At 30.4% G+C, this 12,503-nt stretch overlaps 1 protein-coding gene across 1 annotated transcript; it reads right to left on the bottom strand.

The window, feature by feature from the left end:
- Positions 1–2,725: 2,725 nt before the first annotated feature.
- LOC129317410 (uncharacterized) lies at positions 2,726–3,901 on the bottom strand. Its single transcript, XM_054961739.1, has one exon. The coding sequence runs from the start codon at positions 3,899–3,901 to the stop codon at positions 2,726–2,728; it is 1,176 nt and encodes a 391-aa protein (XP_054817714.1).
- Positions 3,902–12,503: the final 8,602 nt, after the last annotated feature.

The raw sequence follows: 12,503 nt of genomic DNA, 5'->3' as shown, positions 1-12,503 counted from the left end.
CTCTCAAGTCTGGAGGTACGGGTTAAACCATCCATTGCATACTGAAATTCACATATTTCACCTACTCAACTCATGCCATTAATGAAATTTATCCACCAAGATTTTTGCATTTGATTTATATATGTAAGAAGTATTGATCAGAGGATCTTTATTGAATAGTCCAAGAGGAGTGTTAAAATTTTGACGGGTCAGGTATGTGGTGGAGGCTGCATGGGAAGAAGGGGTTTTGGTTTGAGGACGTTATAATTAATTACAATTAATAGGCGATGTTTAAGTTTTACCTGCAGACCCTACTAGTAGTTGCAACATGAGATTAGAGTACTACAATAACATTTGCATTGAGACATGGGTTCATTATTAATAGCATTTGGTGGGCAAAACTACTAATCAGTCTGATGGATGAACTGGCCACTGATATATTTGATCCTTGATTAACGAGCCTCCTTCAGGTTGTTCTGTTCAGATGCTATTGGAGGATATGAAGATTTCAGATTGCACACCTTGACCCAATATAATTTCAGTCAACTTCCGAAAATTTTGAAACTTAACTACACATGAGAGATTAAAATGAAATTAAAGAAATGACTCAAATGATCTTATTATTTTTAATGAAGTCAGGTGCATGACTAATTCGTATAACCTGTCATTTTTAACCATCATGTACGGAAACGGTCATACTTAAATATTTGATCATGATTAACGAGACTACTTCAGGTTGTTCATATGTTGTTGGAGGATATGAAGATTTTGGTTTCAGATGACTTTTCTGTTGTTAGCTCGCAGTAAGCGTGGCTTTTCAGTCTCCTTTAAATTTGCATTTAAAGAAAAATAGTGAAATTTATCCAATAGAACGGTATTTGAAAGTATGGGCCCGAAAAAATTAATGCATACGGACGTACGGTACCAACCACCAAGTAAGCCTCTTGGTTGGTTTATGCTTTGTTTGGTTTTTTGTTTTTTAGATGGTTTTCAAGGCACTGGACAGGGGTTTTGAATCCTCAACAAGGGTATTTAAAACTAATCCAAACCAATCACATCAAATTAAACTGAACTAAATTAATCAAAATTAATTATAAATAAAGTTTAGTTTGATTTTTCTTTTGACAAAATTGATTGATTCGATTTGATTTAAGTATTTGTTTTTAGAAACTTAAACCAAATCGAATCAAGTTTTATTATATTTATATTTTTATAAATTTGTCAAATTGTTCTCCTTTTTCGAGTTTAGTTATTTTCAAATCATTAGTAAAAATAAGTTATAATTATATAAATGTTATTTATAATTGTTTAAGATAATTTTTTTAATCTTGTAATTAAGTGTTTTAAAGATAATATATTAATTTTTAGTAGTTAAATATACTAATTAATTATTAAAAAAATTTTGTGCTCAAGATATTTTTTTCATTGCAAATAATAATTAATAGTAAAAAATTATTGATGAACATAAATATATATTAGTGATTATAAATAATATATCATTAAACAAATTCAAACTTAATATGAACTTAAACTAAATCGTTCAAAAACCAAACCAAACGGATTAAAAGAAAAAAATGAATAGGTCCCAAGCTTTAGTGAGTTGACTGGTTTGATTCAATCTGGTTTTTTTTTTTTTTTTTTCAAAACTAAACTAAACTGAATCTGTGAATACCTTAGTCCTCATGTCAATATAGAAGGTTCAAGTTTAAATGATTACTAATAATTTTTAGGATGTTTTTTGGCCGTGGCTTCTCATTCCCAACATTAATTATTAATGGTGCAGAATGCAAAATAATGTTTGTTTAGGACTTAAGTTTTTCTGAACATTTCTCCTAAAATATATTTTGGGGTTGCTGAATTTATTTTAATTTTTCTTGAACGATAAAAAAAAATTTTGTTTGATACAAATTTTTTATATTTATTTCCAATATTTTTGGTTCCAAAGGTGCTTTTCAACGTCGAGTTATACGTATGGTACATTAAAGGGATTGCAACGGTAGCCCGAACTTAATATATAACTATCAATGTGATGCCCCGGTCATATGCAACAGTTTTTTAAATATGTAACTCCATGAAATAATAACATGTAATAAGCACATACTCCATATTGTATTACAAAGGATTGCTTAACTAATTTATATGAATATAACAATTCTTAATTTTTAAATAATTAGTATTTATTTTCTTAATATACTTTCATCCTCCAATTCTTCAAGGTTATCACAAAAAGTTGTAAAATTGTCATGAAAAGGTCACCAATAAAATTATGATCCTGTTGATCTGATCAAACAAAATAATAATAATAATAATGCGGGCATAACCAGTACAAATTGACCCTAGTTGGAATCTAAAACAACAAAAACTTAAAAAACATCATAAATTGCCTTGACCTTTGTTCTTTTTTTTTTTTGGGGAAAAAGAATCCACTTGAACGTATCCAAATATCAATTTTAACTAGACTCTTTCTCGTGCGTTGCACGGGTTAGAACGGAGGAATTTAAATAAAATATAATTGATATCATTAATAAGGATGGATGTGAGTTTGTCATATTTTCAAGTGTTATTTTATACACCATTTTCCTTGGACATTTGATTTGTTAATATCTTATCTTTGTTTCTTGATCCTATAGTAAGTTACAGGTTAAGGTGGAAAATATCTAAATTTTGATGAATGCATTATTTCCATAAAGAGTACATAATACGAATACATTTATTCAACTTTAATATGAACCTCTTGTTTTTCCCCTCACACAACATTTTGAAAAATTTCCTTGTAAACTACATTTGTTGTAGATGTCAATGGCCTAAATTTAGAATCATGAATAAGAAGCTTAAGGCCATTCTTCAATGTAACTCTAGATAAAGCAACATACAATTGATCATGTGTAAAAACTGATTTTAGCAAATAAACTCTTACTTTTGACAAAGTCTGTCCTTGAGTTTCATTTATGGTCATTGCGAATGAGAGGACAATAGGAAATTGTTGACGATGCATGAGAAAAGGAAGATTTCCCTCAGAAGGGTTAAGGTCCATGCAATGAATATAGACTTCTTCTCCTGATTTTGATCCATTTAGGGTTACTCCTCTAATAAAATGGTCTGCCAACAAAGTGATCCTCAATCTTATTCCATTACATAGTCCATTAGCCTGATCTATATTTCTTATAAGCATGACATGGACTCTTACTTTAAGAGTCAAATTGTGTGGAGGCATTCCTGAGCATTTAATTATGTTTAGGAATTTAGTATTGTAAATATCATCAAAGTAGTCAGAATGTTGATCAACTTTGTATATGGAGTCTGAACTGAAATATGTAACTGCATCCCCTGAGAAAATTGAGCAAATGTAATTATTCAATTGATCTACAACTTCTAAGGTCGGAACCAATATTATCTTGCTGGTGAAAAAATCTTCGTGCATGAAATTTTGCTCTAATTGGGGACAAATTGTTTCTACAATTTTCTTCAAAGGGTCAATGAACTCAAATATTAAAAATTCAGCTGGTATATGTATGATTGATTGTCCTCCTCCTTCAATACTATTTGAACCATCTCCTATGCTTAAAAGCCAATCTGAGAAAGATTGTATATCAACCTTTTCTGATTCAAAATTTGATGCAGACAACCTCATATTCATAGTCAACTTGTATATTTTACAATGATACCACAGATAGGATGAATGTATTGAAGCATTAACAATGTCTACTCTAGAGGCACCAGGTATTACAGGAAAAATTTGTTGAAAATCTGCCCCAAGAACAATGACCTTTCCTCCAAAAATTTGATCACAATGCATTATGTCCTTTAATGTCCTATCTAATGCTTCAAAATAATGTTTCTTCATCATTGGAGCCTCATCCCAAATTATGAGATTTGTGGCTATTAGAAAATTGGCAATTGCAGAATCATGTAGAATCTTCATTTTTGTTAATAGGAATACAAAACCTTAAATGGACAGTCCTTCCAGAAGGTAACAATGTTGCTGCAATAGCACTTGATGCAACATTTAAGATAATTTTTTTTCTTGGATCTAATGTAAGTTGTTATAGCATTCCATAGAAATGTCTTTCCAGTTCCTCCAAAACCATATTCGAAGAAGAATCCTCCTTTTTTGGATTGAACAGCAAAGATGATTTCATGATAAATGTTTTTTTGCTCATTAGTCATTTTTTGTTCATACATTGTTCTTTCGGTCTTGTAAAACTCTACATCAAACTTCAATTCTTATAGCACAAGATGGTTAATTGTTTCATTTCAATGACCACTGCAGGTTTAGACAATGAAGGAAAATCATCTAGAGACCTTCCATTTTGAAGAAGAATCTTGTTAATTTCTGATAGTGCAGCATTTTTCTTGTCTTTATTAGTGAAAATAGATGCTAGAAATGAAAGAACTTTGAAGTGAAGAAATATTATTTGGACTAATATTGCAATTATGTGAAACTAAATGGATTTCAAATATGAAATGAAGCTATAAGAATTAAAAACAAAAGGTAATGAAAATATAATTGCCTAATGTTGTAGTTCTCAATTTTAAATCATTAAATACGGTAACGTTAAAATAGGTCCCTTTAAATTTGTATATAAAAAATAAATGTCTTTAAAATGTTTTAAAAATGAAGGGAAATAAAAAAGTTATATAATTATTAGGTTGGGTAATTTGTCGTCATTATATCAAATATTAAACTCACTATAGTTAATCACTATAGTTAATTTATTGTTATGTTTGAAATAGTACTTTTTGTAATTTAGCATTTTATGTTACTTGTGTATTCAATTTTTTGGAAAAATAAAAAGGAAAGTATATAATGAAGTTCACAAAACTAAAAAAAATTTAAAACGTGATAAGTAGGTATAAAAATATTTGAATTAGAATAATTTTGTTATGTGAATGAATTTTTTTTCCAATTACATACTCATAAAGAGATTTGATAATCATGAAGAGATTCCTTATACTTCTTTGTTTATGACTTTTAATGTTTGAAGGAGCATAACAATTGAACATTAGTATAATAAAGGATTAGAGGCTAACCTATTTCATCATGTCTAGCGTCACTTGAGTAAAACATATCCTTGTATATTAGGCAAGATGTTTGACTCCAAACAAACTCAGGTTGGCTAAGACAGTTACTGAGTAGCATATTTGCATAAAATTTCCTCAGATAATGACCTGAAGCTCATATAGAGGCCTCTTTGATGGCATCAATATACTCTTGGTAATCATCCAGAAGTCCCAGAGCATAGCATGCCGATCTAAATGTTGGGTATTGATCATTATTAACGGTTCTTATATCTTCAAAAGAAGTTGGCCCCTTGACTTTAGTGAGCAGACAGCGAAGATAATATTGTTCTTCTTGAAATGGAGATGCATGTGCAATTCTTCCAATTGAAAATCCCCTTTGTCTTGATTTCTAGATCTTTGTATTCTTACCAAAGACATAATGTGCTGGAAACTTAGAATAAGTTAAGAGTTCTTGCTTTGAGATCGTGGGGATCTGAATTCTTTTCTATCCAAGCTAAAGACATTGATTATCTAATTGTTTTTTTATTCATCAAGTTTTGCACATTTGCATTTCCTTTGAATATTACAGGTTGTCTATTTGGAAGATGATGCCTTAACCTTTCCACATAAGGAAAACGATAATGAATGTCATATCCAAAAATTCTCCAAGACCCCTCACACGATGAGATGTATCTACAATTTAAGTAGTGATTGATTTCATCAAAGATTATCTGAGAGTTGTTGTCATTACTATTGTTATACATCCCTGCAATGACTCGATTATTGCCTTTGCTAACGTATTTGAACAAATATTTGATGGATGTGGATTGATTAGTCTTTTCAATATTTAAGTGAGCTTGAAATATCTTTAGCAACTTTGGATTGTAAGGAACAATGTATCTGTTGTCTAACACTATCCCATTCTTGATAATCTTCCTCCCATCATTTCTCCTTTTATATGTTGGATAACCTTTATCATCAATAACTGTGTTGTCAGAAAATTTTTTAGGGAAGTGTTTGCTGCATTTACCTTCTTTCATACAAGGAGATCTTTTATTTGCATGTCCACAAGGTCCATGAGTCATGAAATTGCTTACTAATTCATAAAGAACTGGATCATCCTCTTTGTTTGGGATTTCTGCAAATATTATTTCATCAACCTCTCTAGCAACTGTGATTTTATCCTTATTTTGAAGGAATAGAATAATATGAGCATGTGGAAGACCTCTTTTTTGAAACTCAATTGTATACATATCTGAAATGGGAAAATAATAATGGTTGGTGAGAAAAGATATCAAAATTTTAAGTGGGGCAAAAATTCAAGTACATAAAATTTTATATTTATAAAAAATTTAAGTGCAAACCAGCTTTCACTGAGCCAAAAATCTTGTCATCTTTTATAACTTTCATAAGTTTATTCAGCTTGAATTGAAAGATATGACACAAGATATCTAGACAATCACTTGGTGTTAAATTCTCCTTCTCACAGAATCTTCTAACCTCAGGCCATGCTGGATTGCATGTGAAAGTGATGAATATGTCAGGATATCCTGCCTATTTACAAATTGTCACTGCATCATGGTAATTGTTTATCATGTATCGAGCTCCTCCTGTGAAAGATGAAGGCAATATTATCCTTTTTTCAGTTACAGCAGCTTCAATTTCACCTCTAAACAAAGCATCTGAAAGACCTTGATATAGATCCACTCTAAGTTCTTGTTTGATGATTTCTAATGAAATCCAATCTTTAGCCTTCCAACATTGCATATCCATCAATGATGAATTGCTGTAGTAGTCTTCTTCCGTGAAGAATCAAAGAAATTTCACTATCTCTATCCATCAACCTGTAGCACAAGTATTCCTTAATAGATAGTGTATTCTTCCTTGATGTATGGTGCAGGCTTTCTTCTTCATGTAGTATTTCTGGATTATATCCATTATTTCCAAAAGGAAATAGTAGAGGATATTGAAGAGGGAGGTATGACTTGTGAATTTCATCAATTCTTTTTAGTTGGCCTCTTTTTTTAACAATTATATCACGTTTGTAATAAGTTTCACCAAAATCCCCAACAATAAGAGCTGTCACCTCTGAAGCAATAGGTAAACTAAAATTCCTACTTTCTCTTTCATTCTATCTAAGCAAGCATATCCTTACATGAGCTCTTGGATCTTCTTGTAATATGTCTCTTGCCATTCTATACCTTGTAGCCAAAGAATTGTGACGATCAATTATATCTTTGAGATATTGAACAATTTGAGGTTGTAATGTCATTTCCCTTGAATGTTGACTGTAATAGTAAGAATATAGAATGATAAAAGTTAATAAATGTCACATAGAGTAGATGAAATTAAGGAAGAATTATACATGAAACGTGACTCTATTTTCTTTATTACCTGACAGCATTAATTCTGTTAGGTATCTCATTCTCTATGTCATAAATGTGGAGTTGAGAATATATAGGAGGAGCTCCATTGAGGGGCATTAGACTTCCTATGCGATGATAATTTTGTCCATGTATAATAAATGTGTATGGTCCACCATCATTGTTTAAAGTATGATCAATTTTACCACCCATGGAAGTGAAACTGAACATGTTATATGCCCTGATATTTGATTGAAAGTTTTTGGAGAATGCAAATCCCTTGTCGAAGAACAATTTGTAAAGTCCTTCTGGTGGATCTTCTAAGTTCGAAACTTGAACCTTTCCATGACAACAACACATTGAAAAGACTGGAGGAACTTTTGGTGAAGAACGTTTGAGTCGCTCAGCCAACCACATTTTTGCTCCACAATTGCTACAACTGAATATAGGATCACCATCATCTAAGTATCCTGTATTAGTCACATTGGTTGGTTGTGAGCCTTGGTCCTCATTCTCAATTTCTAAATCCGTCATTATCATAGCAATAAAAAATTCATTTGTTATGAAATGATTGGGCATATTCATTATTAAATGTTTTTCATGTAAGTCATATTGTTAATTCATGTCTGACTTTATCTTCTCTTAAGTAAATACAATCTATGCCTATTTTTGTAATTTTTTAAAATTATTCTTAAATTTAATTTTGAATTGTACGTTGTCATATTGTTAATTCATGCTTATTCTTTGTATATTTTAATCATTTAATTTAATTTTTATTTAATAAAGACTCCTCTCGTCCGATTATTATTTTAAATATTCTAATTTAATATATTAATTTAGTCATGTGCATTACAAATTGTAAGAGATAAATTCAATTAATGCATCGGACATTTGTTGGTATGTTCTCCTTTCCATTGCTTTTGTACGCTGCGGAACATTTATGAGATTATATATATATATATATATATATTATATTCATTTACAATTGAATCCTCGTTAATTCAGAAGTAAAATTTCTCAATCCTCGTACTATTAATTATTTCAATAATCATTTATTTTTATTTGTAAATAAAGTTTAGTTCTCTTTTTTTTTTTTGCAAAAAGTTTAGTTCTCTTTTAACAGTTCAACAATTCAAAGCTATCATATTGTTATTTTTATGAAATTATAAATAAAATGCATGTTTCCCTTACATAGGACTTCTAATTAATCAATCCTAAAAATTTGTATAGGCCGTAATTAAAATTTATAACTAAAATATAGGCAGAATAAAATAAATATATTATATTAATGTCAATAAAATATCAATATATATTTGTTTCCATGATAATGACAGCAAGGAAACCTAGGAAGATAGAAGTGCTTCATAGAATGGAATGTTGTTATAAGGTCAATCTATTGGTCCTTTCTCAATGATCAGACAAGTTTATTATGAGGTGCATTGTAATTTTTCATTACCCTGTTTTCTTTAATATAAGGTCTTTATGGCATAAAATGTTTTGCACGACAACTGTTCTTATTGGTCATTTTTTTCTTCTTCAATTCTTATTAATTTTTTTAATAACTCTTTATTTCTCGGGCAGTTGTAAATTAGTAAATTAGACTTTAATTATATATTTTCTCTTTGATGCTTCGTAACTCACATTATTTAAGGGAAGATAATTATAACTAAATATTTATATATATATATATATATATTCATAAATCTCAATTTCGAGGATTTGAATTCATAAATTTTCTTTCTAATTACGAAGGGATATAACAGCATGGAAAGATTGTCAACAGAGGTAAAGAAGATAAATGGAAGGTCAAGTTTTGAGAATAAATATGAATAAATTTAACAATAATTGCAAATATGAATAAATATTATATAAATAAATATTTATTGTCAAAAACTCAGTTCATCTGGGAAATTAGAAGTGGAGGAAGTGAAACAATTGTAAATTTAATAACAAAGATTTGGAGCGTACCATTCCTATGATTTGGACCGTTTTTCATTCTAGCTGCTTTCTTCTTCTGTATAACACTCGTCATTCCAGTTTGCATGATTTGTTCTAAAAATAAGACTGCAATATGATATCAGACAAATAGATGTTTGATTTGATTTTTAAATACAAAACTATTTAAAATACAAGATGATTAGTTAAGAGGTAACCTGAGGCAATGTGTTGATTATCTATTCCAATCATTTGGTGCTTAGCATGGCGAGCGTCCATTTGTGTGCTCAAAGCAATTCAGAAGAATGAAGTCATGGGAGAAGTGCAATTTTAGGAAGACAACATGGTTGGGAATTCTTTTTAGGTTTGGATTATTGTTCTCTTCCTTTTGTTTATAATATTAGAGAGCTGTACATATTGACCAATGAAAGGCCTTTCATGTATTTATAGTTTATAAATAATATTAATTAGAAAGGCCTAAATTCATTCTCTCTCATTGGGCAAACCAATTTGGTCATAAGTAAATACCCCTCTCTCATCAACAAATTTCAAATGTAATTTTTGAATGTAACGGGAGAATTAACTCTGTAGGCATTCTCCAACTATAATTGATGTCCATTCCACTTTCCCATGCTTATTCAAATTCTCCATCGTCCAGAGACCCTTCCATTCGCTCTTGAAGGAAGCCAGATCGTCATCATCTGTTTCCTTTCGGCAAGTATGTTTCTCCCATTCATTCTTTTGTTTCTTATTCTTGGAATTATTATTTTAAAAATATAAACAATGGTGTTCTATACATATTATATTTTTAATGATGAATAATTTTGTAAATGATCTTGATAAGGAAAGTATAAAATATAGTCAAAGTTAATAATAAATGTCATGTAGAGTGAATGAAATTAAGAATTATACATGAAACGTAAGTCTATTTTCTTTATTACTTGACAAATTAAATATATTATGTTTCTCAATAATCAATTATATGTTTATTAATGATTAATATCTTTATCTTAATTAGTATAGTAAGACTTCGTTTTTTATTTTTTGAATTCAAAATTTATTATTTGAACTTTAATTGATTTATGACTTTTGTAAAATTGAAATCACATTGATAAGTCTCAATATTGTCAGGTGTAATATTTTCTACAGGCATCATACATTCTAAACATTCATTCATGTAAGCATCAGTTACAATGCTGAATCCAAGTTTGATTTATTTGCGCTCTATTGAATCGTATTTTCTAAGATAGAAGTGAAAATAGAAACTAAAATGCTTACACGCTTAAGCTTAGAGACTTCCCTATTTATCTTGTTGAACTTCTTCCATGGATTCTCTCACCCAAGCAGATCTACAAATCATGATTGGGAATTGAAAGTTGGTTAAGAAGCAATAGAAAAAAATTGCAAGGCATAGTACTATGATGGTAAAAAATGAGGGGTTAAGGAGTGTGGAAAGAGGAGTTTCCTTTATCCGTCCATTGTCGAGGTTGATGGCGCCGTCGACTTGATCATCACTAGCGACAAGATCATTTTTTTTTTTTTTTTTACATCTCGACTTCTTCGGACTCATTGCTAGGGAGAGGAAAAGACTCGCTTTTAAGAAAAGTTTAATGCTCCCGTAACGATAAATTAACAATGACATAAAAAAGCAAATTTAAAATATATTAAAGTTGACTAAATCAATGTTAACCAATCAAAACCCTTCTACAAGATTTGTTAATATATATTGATATACAGTATGAATATTTTCATTTGAGCTGCGTAATATGGGAAAATGATTAGCATCTCACAGCATGTGAGGGACCAAAAATGATACTAAATACACGGAATTATGAAGAACATCAATTGCATTTACGTAACACAAAATAACTTGCATTATAACAATAGAAATCATCAACAAAAATAACTAAAAGAAAATCCTAATTAAACTCAAGTACAAAAATAGTTACCAAAACACAATACTTCAAAATGAACCTAAGGGAGACATGTTATTGAAATGTAATGTAAACAGATCACATTGTTTTTTCAAAAAACCCTATTGGGGGTGGGGTTAGCTAAGTAATTCAAAAAAATAATCTAGAATAAAAATAGGCTAGCCTCAGCTATGTTATGCCCAAATAGACCTAAATATTTGTAATAAGCTAGAGGTATAAAACTTGCATGAAGCCTATGTAATACTTTTTACATGGCTCAAGTATGAGCTTATTTAAAATCTGTTTGACTTAAAAACTTATTTAAATGTAGGCCTTTTAAATAGGGCTACTTGTGGCTTTAAAGCCTTAAATAGGCTTTAGGCATGTTAAATCATACTTTAATCTTTAATTATATTTTAAACAGACTTTTAAAACTATAACAAAAACATAACACGATCGGAATCAATACATAAGTTGAATTAGATTTATAAACTGAAAAATAAATTTGAATATATATAAACTAAGTAAGATGCTTTGATTTTAATAAGATGTAAAATTAGGAATATTTAAATCGACAACATTAAAAGAATTCATGTCAGGATTTAAAAACATAACAATATCTTAACTTGACTCAATGGTATCAGGTTCAGCCTCAACTTCGCTATGTAAGAGAGGTTGGAGGATCGAACCTGGGAAGGCTCCCTTAGCGCAGTGGGTGCGGGGAATAACTCCTGAACTACCAGGAGGAAAGCCGGCTGGTGGTTGCCGTGAGGTGGCACGGCCCAGTCCACCACTCACAGCAGTGGGCTCGGGGGGGTGTGACTGTTACATAGTCCCTCAACAAATTATGAGACAGTTTCTCGACAAATGATGGGACAAGGCTATAACCCCCATGCACCGGAGGACAGCCTAATTACCATATGGATTTTCTCTACTCCCAAATTCTTAGGCAAACTCCCGCCACTGATCATGTCATAATCATTACTCACTTGTTCTCACTTTTCACTTTCATATACTCACTATTACAATAATTACGTTAGGCTCACAACCTTGTGCTATCCAAGTGTGTATTCTCATCTTTTTTTCAAAATTCATTTCTTATTAACACAAAACTATTTCTACACATCATCACATTCATTTTTAAAAAATATAGGCATATTCACAATACAATTCACTTAACTTTGCACTTGCATTTGCAAGCCCAAACATAGCTTTTTCATGTACTCAAAGAAACTAATATATAGTTCTTACTTAAACAATCAATTCCATGCATGTAAGCATTTATAATTTCACATTCACAATCAATTAACAT

Source organism: Prosopis cineraria, unplaced genomic scaffold (genome assembly GCF_029017545.1).
Source record: "Prosopis cineraria cultivar Desert tree isolate PC_DT_omini unplaced genomic scaffold, ASM2901754v1 PC8, whole genome shotgun sequence".
In the NCBI taxonomy this organism is placed as follows: domain Eukaryota; kingdom Viridiplantae; phylum Streptophyta; class Magnoliopsida; order Fabales; family Fabaceae; genus Prosopis; species Prosopis cineraria.
The sequence above is the reverse complement of the archived record's forward strand: the minus strand, read 5'-3'. Positions and strand labels throughout refer to the sequence as shown.

Excerpts from the sequence above, each read along its gene's own strand:
- LOC129317410 (XM_054961739.1), bottom strand. The coding sequence starts at position 3,901 with ATGAAGATTCTACATGATTCTGCAATTGCCAATTTTCTAATAGCCACA.